This window comes from Heptranchias perlo, chromosome 29 (assembly GCF_035084215.1).
Source record: "Heptranchias perlo isolate sHepPer1 chromosome 29, sHepPer1.hap1, whole genome shotgun sequence".
Taxonomy (NCBI): domain Eukaryota; kingdom Metazoa; phylum Chordata; class Chondrichthyes; order Hexanchiformes; family Hexanchidae; genus Heptranchias; species Heptranchias perlo.
Window position 1 is genome coordinate 4,073,649 of NC_090353.1, and position 14,865 is coordinate 4,088,513.

Sequence of the window (14,865 nt, forward strand, 5' to 3'; positions counted from 1 at the left end):
CGAGGAGGATAGCCTCAGTCTGCAGGACGATATAGATGGGTTGGTCAGATGGGCAGAACAGTGGCAAATGGAATTTAACCCGGAAAAGTGCGAGGTGATGCACTTTGGAGGGACTAACAAGGCAAGGGAATACACAATGAATGGGAGGACCCTAGGCAAGACAGAGGGTCAGAGGGATCTTGGTGTGCAAGTTCACAGATCCCTGAAAGCCGGCGGAACAGGTAGATAAGGTGGTAAAGAAGGCATATGGGATACTTGCCTTTATTAGCCGAGGCATAGAATATAAGAGCAAGGAGGTTATGATGGAGCTGTATAAAACACTGGTTAGGCCACAGCTGGAGTACTGTGTGCAGTTCTGGTCGCCACACTACAGGAAGGATGTGATCGCTTTGGAGAGGGTGCAGAGGAGATTCACCAGGATGTTACCAGGGCTGGAGCACTTCAGCTATGAAGTGAGACTGGGAAGATTGGGTTTGTTTTCCTTGGAGCAGAGGAGGCTGAGGGGGGACATGATTGAGGTGTACAAAATTATGAGGGGCACAGATAGGATGGATACTAAGGAGCTTTTTCCCTTCGTTGAGGTGTGCGGATATTACACAGTGTGCTGAGAGTTCGGTAAGTGTGGGAGTTTGGTGAAGTGGGGGAAGGAGGTGCTGCTTTGCCTTACTTTTCCAAACTTTTCCTGCAGAGCGGTTGTGGACCTGAGAGTAGAAGACTGAGATTGTGGAATAAAAGCAGCAGCAGACCTGCACCAAGAGACAACTACTGTGCGACATCACAGGGACTTAACTCCTGGACCTAAGATAAATAAGAAGCAAAAAGTAATCCAAGTGGGACATCACCAAGGAAGAGGTAAGTGATTGGCTGGTGAGTATTTTCCTGCTGAATTTGTCTAAGGTTAGAGTTTGTGGATTCTTGGGTCTCTGTTGTGTAGTGGGGGACTGCTGTTCAGCAATGGCCCTTGAGTAGACCTTTTAATTGAAGTGAAATTGGTGGGATTCATTTAATTTGAATTAATTAGTTAAAGGGTAAGTCATGTCAGGACAGCCCAGCCCCGTGTTATGCTCTTCCTGCTCTATGTGGGAAATCAGGGACCCTTCCGGTGTCCCTGACGACCATGTGTGCGGGAAATGCACACAGCTGCAGCTACTGACAAACCGCATTGCGGCACTGGAGCTGCGGATGGATTCATTAAGGAGCATTCGCGATGCTGAGAACGTCGTGGACAGCACGTTCAGTGAGATGGTCACACCGCAGGTAAAGGTTGTACAGGCAGGAAGTAATTGGGTGACCACCAGGCAGAGTAAGAAGAGCAGGCAGGCAGTGCAGGGGTCCCCTGTGGCCGTCCCCCTCTCAAACAAATATACCGCTTTGGATATTGTTGAGGGGGATGACTTATCAGGGGAAGGCAGCAGCAGCCAACTTCCTGGCACCAGGGGTAGCTCTGCTGCACAGGCTGGGAGGAAAAAGAGTGGAAGAGCTATAGTGGTAGGGGATTCTATCGTAAGGGGAACAGACAGGCGTTTCTGTGGCTGTAAATGTGACTCCAGGATGGTTTGTTGCCTCCCTGGTGCCAGGGTCATGGATGTCACTGAGCGGCTACAGGGCATTCTCAAGGGGGAGGGTGAGCAGGCAGAGGTCGTGGTCCACATTGGGACCAACGACATAGGTAGGAAGGGAGATGAGGTCCTACATCAAGAATTTAGGGAGCTAGGTAGCAGATTAAGGAGCAGGACCTCAAAGGTTGTAATCTCTGGATTACTCCCAGTGCCACGGGCTAGTGAGTTTAGAAATAGGAGGATAGAACAGATGAATGCATGGCTAAAGAGTTGGTGCAGGAGGGAGGGTTTCAGTTTCCTGGATCACTGGGCCTGCTTCTGGGGAAGGTGGGACTTGTACAAGTCGGACGGGTTGCACCTGAACCAGAGCGGGACAAATATCCTTGCGAGGAGGTTTGCTAGCACTGTTGGGGGGGGTTTAAACTAACCTGGCAGGGGGATGGGATACAGAGTGGAGCTACAATAGGGGGTGATGTGCAGCCAAATATAGAGAAAAAAACAAGTCAGCTTGGAAGACAGGGCAAATAATTAAGAGCAAGGCTGGATGGCATCTATTTTAATGCAAGGAGTCTTGCGAATGAGGTGGATGAACTGAAGGTGTTGATAAACACATGGGAGTATGATATTGTTGCTGTCACAGAGACATGGTTGAGGGAGGGGCAAGACTGGCAGCTCAATATTCTGGGGTACAGAATCTTCAGGCGAGACAGAGGGGGAGGTATAAGAGGAGGGGGGGTCGCAATATTAATTAAAGAATCAATTACTGCCATAAGGAGGGATGATATATTAGCAGGTTCCTCTAATGAGGCCATATGGGTGGAGCTTAAAAACAAAAAGGGGGCAAGCACTTTGATGGGAGTGTACTATAGGCCCCCAAACAGTCAGGGGGAGATAGAGGAACAGATATGTAGGCAAATCTCAGAAAATTGTGCAAATAATAGGGTAATAATAGTGGGGGATTTCAACTTCCCCAATATTAACTGGGATACTCAGAGTGTAAAAGGCTTAGAGGGTACAAAATTCTTAACGTGCATCCAGGAGAGCTTTTTGAGCCAGCATGTAGAAAGTCCTACAAGAGAGGGGTCAGTACTGGACCTAATTCTAGGGAATGTGGCCGGCCAAGTGGAAGAAGTGCTAGTAGGTGAGCACTTTGGTGACAGTGACCATAATTCGGTGAGATTTAAGGTGGTCATGGAAAAGGACAGGGAGGGGCCGGAAATAAAGGTTCTAAATTGGGGGAAGGCTGATTTTAATAGGATAAGGCAGGATCTGGCCAAAATGGACTGGGATCAGCTGCTTGTAGGAAAATCCGCATCGGAGCAATGGGAGTCTTTCAGAAGGGAGATTGAGACCATACAATGGCAACATGTTCCCGTAAAGGTCAAGGGTGGTTCCAAGAACTCCAGGGAACCTTGGATGTCAGGGGATATACGAGAATGGATTAGGAAAAAAAGGAGGGCTTTTGGCAGATACAAAAGGCTAAAGACGGAGGAAGCCCTAGAGGAGTACAAAAAGTGCAGGGGGATACTTAAAAAAGAAATTAGGAGATCAAGGAGGGGCCATGAAATAACACTGGCGAGCAAAATAAAGGAAAATCCTAAGATGTTTTATAAGTATATTAAGGGTAAGAGGATGACTAGGGAAAAAATAGGGCCCATTAGGGACAAAAATGGCAATCTGTGTGTGGAGCCGGCAGATGTAGGAGGGGTTCTAAATGAATTTTTTGCATCTGTTTTCACTATGGAGAAGGACGATGTAGACATAGAAATACGGCAGGGGGACTGTGATATACTCGAACATAATAACATCGAGCGGGAGGAGGTATTGGCGGTTTTAGCAGGCCTAAAAATGGATAAATCCCCAGGCCCGGACGAAATGTATCCCAGGCTACTGTGTGAGGCAAAGGAGGAGATTGCGGGGGCTCTGACACATATATTCAGAACCTCTCTGGCCACAGGGGATGTGCCAGAGGACTGGAGAACCGCTAATGTAATACCATTATTCAAGAAGGGGAGTAGGGAAAAACCGGGGAACTACAGGCCAGTGAGCCTAACATCAGTGGTAGGAAAATTATTGGAAAAATTTCTGAAGGACAAAATTAGTCTCCACTTGGAGAAGCAAGGATTAATCAGGGATAGTCAACATGGCTTTGTCAAGGGAAGATCATGTCTGACTAATTTGATTGAATTTTTTGAGGGGGTGACTAGGCGTGTGGATGAGGGTAACGCAGTGGATGTGGTATACATGAATTTCAGTAAGGCCTTCGATAAAGTCCCCCACAGGAGACTGGTCAAGAAGGTACGAGCCCATGGAATCCAGGGTGCCTTGGCACTTTGGATACAAAACTGGCTTAGTGGCAGAAGGCAGAGGGTGATGGTCGAAGGTTGTTTTGTGACTGGAAGCCTGTGGCCAGTGGGGTACCACAGGGATCGGTGCTGGGTCCCTTGCTGTTTGTGGTCTACATTAATGACTTGGATATGAATGTAAAAGGTATGATCAGTAAGTTCGCTGATGATACAAAAATTGGTAGGGTGGTAAATAGCGAGGAGGATAGCCTCAGTCTGCAGGACGATATAGATGGGTTGGTCAGATGGGCGGAACAGTGGCAAATGGAATTTAACCTGGAAAAGTGCGAGATGATGCACTTTGGAGGGACTAACAAGGCAAGGGAATACACAATGAATGGGAGGACCCTAGGCAAGACAGAGGGTCAGAGGGATCTTGGTGTGCAAGTTCACAGATCCCTGAAGGCGGCGGAACAGGTAGATAAGGTGGTAAAGAAGGCATATGGGATACTTGCCTTTATTAGCCGAGGCATAGAATATAAGAGCAAGGAGGTTATGATGGAGCTGTATAAAACATTGGTTAGGCCACAGCTGGAGTACTGTGTGCAGTTCTGGTCGCCGCACTACAGGAAGGATGTGATCGCTTTGGAGAGGGTGCAGAGGAGATTCACCAGGATGTTACCAGGGCTGGAGCGCTTCAGCTATGAAGAGAGACTGGGAAGATTGGGTTTGTTTTCCTTGGAGCAGAGGAGGCTGAGGGGGGACATGATTGAGGTGTACAAAATTATGAGGGGCACAGATAGGATGGATACTAAGGAGCTTTTTCCCTTCGTTGAGGGTACTATAACAAGGGGACATAGATTCAAGGTAAAAGGCGGGAGGTTTAGAGGGGATTTGAGAAAGAACTTTTTCACCCAGAGGGTGGTTGGAGTCTGGAACTCACTGCCTGAAAGGGTTGTGGAGGCAGGAACCCTCACAACATTCAAGAAACATTTGGATGAGCACTTGAAATGCCATAGCATACAAGGCTACGGACCAAATGCTGGAATATGGGATTAGAGTAGACAGGGCTGATGGCCGGCGCGGACACGATGGGCCGAAGGGCCTCTATCCGTGCTGTATAACTCTATGACTCTATGACTCTATGAGAAGATAAATCTTAAGGCGGGAAATCAGTAAAGAATATTAATTGCACAGTAGTGTTTACGAGACCTGGGTATCCTTGTACACCAGTCGCTGGAAGCGAGCATTCAGGTGCAGCAAGCAGTTAGGAAGGCGAATGCTATGTTGGCCTTCATTGCAAGAGGATTTGAGTACAGGAGCAGGGATGTCTTACTGCAGTTATACAGGGTCTTGGTGAGACCACGTCTAGAGTATTGTGTGCAGTTTTGGTCTCCTTATCTGAGGAAGGATGTCCTTGCCATGGAGGGAGTGCAACGAAGGTTTACCAGACTGATTCCTAGGATGGCAGGACTGACGTATGAGGAGAGATTGGGTCGACTAGGCCTATATTCACTAGAGTTTAGAAGAATGAGAGGTGATCTCATCGAAACATATAAAATTCTAACAGGACTAGACAGACTAGATGCAGGGAGGATGTTCCCGATGGCTGGGGAGTCCAGAACCAGGGGTCGCAGTCTCAGGATTCGGGGTATGCCATTTAGAACCGAGATGAGGAGAAATTTCTTCACTCAGAGGGTGGTGAACCTGTGGAATTCTCTACCACAGAAGGCAGTGGAGGCCAAGTCATTAGATGTATTCAAGAAGGAGATAGATATATTTCTTAATGCTAAAGCGATCAAGGGATATGGGGATAAAGCAGGAACAGGGTACTGAGTTCGACAATCAGCCATGATCATTTTGAATGGCGGAGCAGGGCCTGAAGGGCCGAATGGCCTACTCCTGCTCCTATTTTCTATGTTTCTATGTAGGCTTCAAACGACTGCAACAGTGCGATCAGCTCCAGGTGGGTTTAGAGCCAAGAGCAGTCGATTCACTAACAGTGTAAATGTTGACAAAAGGCACTGATTGTGCCTTGTTGGCACTTCCTTTACTAGTTCAAACATTAAGAGGGGGTACTGGCTGGTGCAATGAGATGACCTCTGACCTCTGGCCTTTCACCTGTCGGATCTACGTTTGAATTCAGTCAAACTGATGATATGAAACTACGCGTCAGTAACCAATATTTACACCAACCAAGACACGGTCAAGGCTCATCCCTGATTCCTACACAAATCCGTACTGGATTTTCCTTTAGGGAATATGTAGAGGAAGTAAAGAGGTCAGGGTCATGCCCTAAGTGTAAGGTGCTAACAGAGGGCAAGCAATTCTATACTGGGATAGGAAAAATCACAGGGACAGTCACTCAGCTGTATTATCAAATGGTGACATAGCAACAGGGTCCCCTTTAATCAGATACCGCACCAACAGTGTTCCCTTAAAGAGGTGCCTTAACAACAGGGTCCCCTTTAAAGGGAGCATCTCACCTCAGGGGCTCCTATCAAAAGCAAATGAAAGAAAGTAATGCATGAAGGTATTATTTTGAAATGCATATTTAAGAAACGGAAAGGCCCAGAATGATTGCCTGGACCTGATGAAGTGGAACAGGCCCCACATGTCATAGGTGAGTTGGTAAATCACAAACATGATGCAGATCAAGAGGTCAGGGTGCTACAAGGAAAGCTTTAGTTTGAGTTGTCTGAATGTTCCCCCACTGAAGGAGGTTTAATTAAATCTTATTATCTTGCTGACACTGATAGGCAACGTTTGATTTGCTGCCAAAAATAACACAATGCCTTGGTTACGACTGTTTCCAGCTAATCTATCTCCCTGCCACATGGACCCATGGGTGCAGGGTTGGAATGGGGAGTAGCTTCCACTTATAGTCAACGACATTCTGATAGTTGGCTGTTCCTGGCTTGAGCCTCGAGCTATGACGTCATTGCCGTGACAACAGTCCTCAGCTGTTCCAAACGGTCATGCCCTTGACGAGCAGCAGGTCAGATTCCAGGGATTGAAATATTGGAACATGTGACACCGTGTAACATTTGATCCAAAACTTTCCATATTATCCTCGTGTCACTAGGGGGCTAATTTAAAACGGTCGTGTCCAATGTGTGCTGAAGGTCCACATACTCAGAACAAGTTGTGACCTTTGGCCGTTTGCTCACAGACTCCACCTATGAATGAATGAATGACCTGCCAGGTCACTCCAAACACACAAGAGTCCAGCAGTGTTGTTTTGTTTAGGGGTTGAGATGGAGGAAAGGACCGGTCTTGCATTTATATAGCGCCTTTCACGACCTCAGGATATCCCAAAGCCCTTCACAGCCAACTAAGTACTTTTGAAGTGTAATCACTGTTGTAATGTAGGAAATGCGGCAGCCAATTTGTGCACAGCAAGATCCCACAAACAGCAATAAGACAATGACTAGTTTCGGTTTTGTTGATTGAAGGATAATATTAGCCAGGACACTGTGTGAACTAATCTGTTCTTCAAATAGTGCCGTGGGCTTTTTTACATCCGCCCAAGAGGGCAGACGGGGCCTTGGTTTAGCGTCTCATCCAAAAAATCTGCACCTCCGACAGTGCAGCACTCCCTCAGTACTACACTGAAATATCAGCCTGGATTATATACTGAAGTCTCTTGAGTGGGATTTAAACCCACAACGTTTTGCGTCAGAGATGAGAATGCTACCCACTGGGCCACGGCTGACATCGAGGAGCTTCATAGTAACAGAGCAGCAGGTATGGGTTGGAAAATAGCTGCCAGGTTTGGGACATTTTGCACTTTCGATATATTTTGTAAGAATCAGTGATCTTGTAATTGGATGGGCGATTGATGCTCTACTTTGTGTTTGGATGGGCAGCCACACATTAGAACTTTTTTTGTGTGTGGAGGTTCAGATTTGTGCTGTTTTCCTGCAGTTGTTTACATCTGCTCCAGTGGTTTCCGTGCACCGTGGCAGAGATTGTTGGTGAGTGACCTTCTCCCAGCTCTCTGATGGTGCCAATTTGTAAAAATCCACCAACCGCATGAAGCAGATTGGGCTGATCACTCACTGATCACTCACTGATCACTCCCTGATTGTCTGCTGACTGCCCACTGACTGCCCACTGATTACCCACTGATTGCCCACTGATTGCCCACTGGTTGCCTACTGATTGCCCATTGATTGCCCACTGATTACCCACTGATTGCCCACTGGTTGCCTACTGATTGCCCATTGATTACCCACTGATTACCCACTGATTGCCCACTGACTGCCCACTGATTGCCCACTGATTGCCCACTGGTTGCCTACTGATTGCCCATTGATTGCCCACTGATTACCCACTGATTGCCCACTGATTGCCTACTGATTGCCCACTGACTGCCCACTGATTACCCACTGATTGCCCACTGACTGCCCACTGATTGCCCACTGATTGCCCACTGACTGCCCACTGATTGCCCACTGATTGCCCACTGGTTGCCCACTGATTGCCCACTGGTTGCCCACTGATTGCCCACTGATTACCCACTGATTGCCCACTGATTGCCCACTGATTGCCCACTGGTTGCCTACTGATTGCCCATTGATTACCCACTGATTGCCCACTGACTGCCCACTGATTACCCACTGATTGCCCACTGATTACCCACTGATTGCCCACTGATTGCCCACTGATTACCCACTGATTGCCCACTGATTGCCCACTGATTGCCCACTGATTGCCCACTGATTACCCACTGATTGCCCACTGATTGCCCACTGATTACCCACTGATTGCCCACTGATTGCCCACTGATTACCCACTGATTACCCACTGATTGCCCACTGATTGCCCATTGATTGCCCACTGATTGCCCACTGACTGCCCACTGATTGCCCACTGATTACCCACTGATTGCCCACTGATTGCCCACTGATTGCCCATTGATTGCCCACTGATTGCCCACTGACTGCCCACTGATTGCCCACTGATTGCCCACTGATTGCCCACTGATTGCCCACTGATTGCCCATTGATTGCCCACTGATTGCCCACTGACTGCCCACTGATTGCCCACTGATTGCCCACTGATTGCCCACTGATTGCCCACTGACTGCCCACTGATTACCCACTGATTGCCCACTGATTGCCCATTGATTGCCCACTGATTACCCACTGATTGCCCACTGATTGCCCACTGATTACCCACTGATTACCCACTGATTGCCCACTGATTGCCCATTGATTGCCCACTGATTGCCCACTGATTGCCCATTGATTGCCCACTGATTGCCCACTGATTGCCCACTGACTGCCCACTGATTACCCACTGATTGCCCACTGATTGCCCATTGATTGCCCACTGATTACCCACTGATTGCCCACTGATTGCCCACTGATTACCCACTGATTGCCCACTGATTGCCCACTGATTGCCCACTGATTGCCCACTGATTGCCCATTGATTGCCCACTGATTGCCCACTGACTGCCCACTGATTGCCCACTGATTGCCCACTGATTGCCCATTGATTGCCCACTGATTGCCCACTGACTGCCCACTGATTGCCCACTGATTGCCCACTGATTGCCCATTGATTGCCCACTGATTGCCCACTGATTGCCCACTGATTACCCACTGATTGCCCACTGATTCTACCTCCTTGTGCGGAATGACTTAGGTCTCCACCCACAGATCCTCATGGCGCCACAGTTCAAATCACCCATTCAATGTGTGAGGGGTTTTGGGTGTAGTCAGTGCCCACCCTTCCCTGGACATCACACATTGGCCCCAGCCTTGTAACACCGTGCACTGGGACTTTGGGGCTTAACTTTGTACTAGTCCAATTTTATAAATTTCTAATGAATGAAACTTCAGTAAAGAATCGCCCATAACACAGAGAAACAGGAATTATCAACTGCTGAATTCTGGTAATGTGCTGGGCAAGGATGAATACTGGGGTAAGGGTGAAATGGGATGGGAAAGGGTGAATATTGGGGTGAGTAAGGGTGAATTTGGATGGGTAACAATGAATATTGGGGTGGGCAATGGTGAATATTGGGATAAGCAAGAGTGAATATTGAGGTGGGTATGGGTATATTGTGTTTTGGGTGGGTAAGGGTAGATTGGAGAGGGGAGGGGTGGATTGGAGTGGGGAGGGGTGGATTATTTTTTTATTCGTTCATGGGATGTGGGCGTCGCTGGCGAGGCCGGCATTTATTGCCCATCCCTAATTGCCCTCGAGAAGGTGGTGGTGAGCCGCCTTCTTGAACCGCTGCAGTCCGTGTGGTGAAGGTTCTCCCACAGTGCTGTTAGGAAGGGAGTTCCAGGATTTTGACCCAGCGACGATGAAGGAACAGCAATATATTTCCAAGTCGGGATGGTGTGTGACTTGGAGGGGAACATGCAGGTGGTGTTGTTCCCATGTGCCTGCTGCTCTTGTCCTTCTAGGTGGTAGAGGTCGCGGGTTTGGGAGGTGCTGTCGAAGAAGCCTTGGTGAGTTGCTGCAGTGCATCCCGTGGATGGTACACACTGCAGCCACAGTGCGCCGGTGGTGAAGGGAGTGAATGTTTAGGGTGGTGGATGGGGTGCCAATCAAGGGGGCTGCTTTGTCCTGGATGGTGTTGAGCTTCTTGAGTGTTGTTGGAGCTGCACTCATCCAGGCAAGTGGAGAGTATTCCATCACACTCCTGACTTGTGCCTTGTAGATGGTGGAAAGGCTTTGGGGAGTCAGGAGGTGAGTCACTCGCCGCAGAATACCCAGCCTCTGACCTGCTCTTGTAGCCACAGTATTTATATGGCTGGTCCAGTTAAGTTTCTGGTCAATGGTGACCCCCAGGATGTAGATGGTGGGGGATTCGGCGATGGTAATGCCGTTGAATATCAAGGGGAGGTGGCTGCAGGGATGGTGTAGGAGGGAGGGATTTAGATTCCTGGGACTTGGGACCGGTTCTGGGGAAGGTGGGACCTGTACAAGCGGGACGGGTTACACCCGAGCAGGACCGGGACCGATGTCCTCGCGGGGGTGTTTGCTCGTGCTGTTGGGGAAGGTTTAAACTAGAATGGCAGGGGGATGGGAACCTGAGCAGGGAGACAGAGGAGGGGGAAACAAGGATAGAAACAAAAGACAGAAAGGGAAGAAGCAATAGTGGAAAGCAGAGAAAACAAGGGCGAAAAACAAATAGGGCCATACTGCAAAATAATACTAAGATGACTACCAATCTTAAAAAGACAAGTCTAAAGGCATTGTGTCTTAATGCGCGGAGCATTCGCAATAAGCTAGATGAATTAACAGTGCAGAGAGATATTAACGGGTATGATATAGTTGCGATTACGGAGACATGGCTGCAGGGTGATCAAGGATGGGAACTGAATATCCAGGAGTATTCAATATTTAGGAAGGACAGGCGAAAAGGGAAAGGACAGGCGAAAAGGTAGCGTTGTTAGTAAAGGAGGAAATCAATTCAATAATGAGGAAGTATATTGGCTCAGAAAAATCACGATGTGGAATCTGTATGGGTGGAGCTAAGAAACACCAAGGGGCAGAAAACGTTGGTGGGGGTTGTCTATAGGCCCCCAAACAGTAGTGGAGATGTAGGGGAGGGCATTAAACAGGAAATTAGAGTCGCATGCAAGAAGGGTATAACTATAATCATGGGTGACTTTAATCTACATATAGATTGGTCAAACCAAATTAGCAATAATACTGTAGGGGAGGAATTCCTGGAGTGTGTACATGATGGTTTTCTGGACCAATGCGTTGAGGAACCAACTAGAGAACAGGCGATCCTAGACTGGGTATTGTGCAATGAGAAAGGATTAATTAACAATCTTGTTGTGAGGGGTCCCTTAGGGAAGAGCGACCATAACATGATAGAATTCCTCATTAAGATGGAGAGTGAAGTAGTTGAATCCGAAACTAGGGTCCTGAATCTAAATAAAGGAAATTACGAAAGTATGAGGTGCGAGTTGGCGAGGATAGATTGGGGAACTTTACTAAAAGGGATGACGGTGGATAGGCAATGGCTAATATTTAAAGAACATGTGCAGGAATTACAACAATTATTCATTCCTGTCTGGCGCAAAAATAAAACAGGAAAGGTGGCTCAACTGTGGCTTACAAAAGAAATTAGGGATAGTATTAGATCCAAAGAGGAGACGTATAAAATTGCCAGAAAAAGCAGCAAGCCTGAGGAATGTGAGCAGTTTAGAATTCAGCAAAGGAGGACAAAGAGATTGATTAAGAGGGGAAAATAGAGTATGAGACGAAACTAGCAGGGAACATAAAAACTGACTGTAAAAGCTTCTATAAATATGTTAAGAGAAAAAGATTAGTGAAGACAAATGTAGGTCCCTTACAGTCAGAAATGGGGGAAATTATAATGGGGAATAAAGAAATGGCAGAACAATTAAACACACACTTTGGTTCTGTCTTCACAAAGGAGGACACAAATGACCTCCCAGAAATGTTAGGGAACCAAGGGTCTAGTGAGAGGGAGGAACTGAAGGAAACCAGTGTTAGTAAAAAAAATAGTGCTAGGGAAATTAATGGGGCTAAAGGCTGACAAATCCCCAGGGCCTGATAATCTACATCCCAGAGTACTAAAGGAAGTGGCCCTGGAAATAGTGGATGCATTGGTGATCATCTTCCAAAATTCTATAGACTCTGGATCAGTTCCTACTGATTGGAGGGTGGCAAATGTAACCCCACTATTTATGTAAGGAGGGAGAGAAAAAAACAGGGAATTACAGACCAGTTAGCCTAACATCAGTAGTGGGGAAAATGCTAGAGTCTATTATAAAAGATGTGATAACAGAACAGGGCTGATGGCCGGCGCGGACACGATGGGCCGAAGGGCCTCTATCCGTGCTGTATAACTCTATGACTCTATGACTCTAACACTTGGAGGGCATTAACGGGATTGGACAGAGTCAGCATGGGTTTATGAAAGGGAAATCATGCTTAACAAATCTACTGGAGTTTTTTGAGGATGTAACTAGTAGAATAGATGGGGGAGAACCAGTAGATGTGATGTACTTGGATTTTCAGAAGGCTTTTGATAAGGTCCCACACAAGAGGTTAGTGTGCAAAATTAAAGCACATGGGATTAGGGGGAATATACTGGCATGGATTGAGAATTGGTTGACAGACAGGAAACAGAGAGTAGGAATAAACGGGTCTTTTTCCGGATGGCAGGCAGTGACTAGTGGGGTACCGCAGGGATCAGTGCTTGGGCCCCAGCTATTCACAATATATATCAATGATTTGGATGAGGGAATTAAATGTAACATTTCCAAGTTTGCAGATGACACAAAGCTGGGGTGGAATGTGAGCAGTGAGGAGGATGCAAAGAGGCTCCAATGTGATTTAGACAAGTTGGGTGAGTGGGCAAGAACATGGCAGATGAAGTATAACGTGGATAAATGTGAGGTTATCCACTTTGGTTGTAAAAACAGAAAGGCAGATTATTATCTGAATGGTGATAGATTGGGAAAAGGGGAGGTGCAACGAGACCTGGGTGTCCATGTACACCAGTCGCTGGAAGCGAGCATTCAGGTGCAGCAAGCAAGTTAGAAGGTGAATGGTATGTTGGCCTTCATTGCAAGAGGATTTGAGTACAGGAGCAGGGGATGTCTTACTGCAGTTGTACAGAGCTTGGTGAGACAACATCTGGAGTATTGTGTGCAGTTTTGGTCTCCTTATCTGAGGATGTCCTTGCCATGGAGGGAGCGCAACGAAGGTTTACCAGACTGATTCCTAGGATGGCAGGACTGACGTATGAGGAGAGATTGGGTCGACTAGGCCTATATTCACTAGAGTTTAGAAGAATGAGAGGTGATCTCATCGAAACATATAAAATTCTAACAGGACTAGACAGACTAGATGCAGGGAGGATGTTCCCGATGGCTGGGGAGTCCAGAACCAGGGGTCACAGTCTCAGGATACGGGTATGCCATTTAGAACTGAGATGAGGAGAAATTTCTTCACTCAGAGGGTGGTGAACCTGTGGAATTCTCTACCACAGAAGGCAGTGGAGGCCAAGTCATTAGATGTATTCAAGAAGGAGATAGATATATTTCTTAATGCTAAAGGGATCAAGGGATATGGGGAAAAAGCCGGAACCGGGTACTGAGTTAGACGATCAGCCATGATCATTTTGAATGGCGGAGCAGGGCCCGAAGGGCCGAATGGCCTATTCTTGCTCCTTTTTTCTATGTCTCTATGTTAGATTCTCTCTTGTTGGAGATGGTCATTGCCTGGCACTTGTCTGGCGCGAATGTTACTTGCCACTTATCAGCCCAAACCTGGATGTTGTCCAGGTCTTGCTGCATGCGGGCACGGACTGCTTCATTATCTGAGGGGTTGCGAATGGAACTGAACATTGTGCAATCATCAGCAAACATCCCCATTTCTGACCTTATGATGGAGGGAAGGTCATTGATGAAGCAGCTGAAGATGGTTGGGCCTAGGACACTGCCCTGAGGAACTCCTGCAGCAATGTCCCGGGGCTGAGATGATTGGCCTCCAACAACCACTACCATCTTCCTTTGTGCTAGGTATGACTCCAGCCATTGGAGAAGTTTCCCCTGATTCCCATTGACTTCAATTTTACTGGGGCTCCTTGGTACCACACTCGGTCAAATGATGCCTTGATGTCAAGGGCAGTCACTCTCACCTCACCTCTGGAATTCAGCTCTTTTGTCCATGTTTGGACCAAGGCTGTAATGAGGTCTGGAGCCGAGTGGTCCTGGCGGAACCCAAACTGAGCATCGGTGAACAGGTTATTGGTGAGTAAGTGCCGCTTGATAGCACTGTCGACGACACCTTCCATCACTTTGCTGATGATTGAGAGTAGACTGATGGGGCGGTAATTGGCCCCGGATTGGATTTGTCCTGCTTTTTGTGGACAGGACATACCTGGGCAATTTTCCACAATGTTGGGTAGATGCCAGTGTTTTGGCTGTACTGGAACAGTTTGGCTAGAGGCGCAGCTAGTTCTGGAGCACAAGTCTTCAGCACTACAGCCAGGATGTTGTCAGGGTCCA

At 47.5% G+C, this 14,865-nt stretch overlaps 1 protein-coding gene across 1 annotated transcript in view; it reads left to right on the forward strand.

Annotated features, from left to right (window-relative positions):
• Positions 1–6,488: 6,488 nt before the first annotated feature.
• LOC137299457 (lipoprotein lipase-like) overlaps positions 6,489–14,865 on the forward strand; it is a 52,659-nt gene continuing 44,282 nt past the window's right edge. The window contains exons 1-2 of the mRNA XM_067968197.1: positions 6,489–6,505; positions 7,527–7,591. Coding sequence (XP_067824298.1) covers positions 6,489–6,505; positions 7,527–7,591 — 82 coding nt within the window. The remainder of the gene's footprint in view (positions 6,506–7,526; positions 7,592–14,865) is intronic.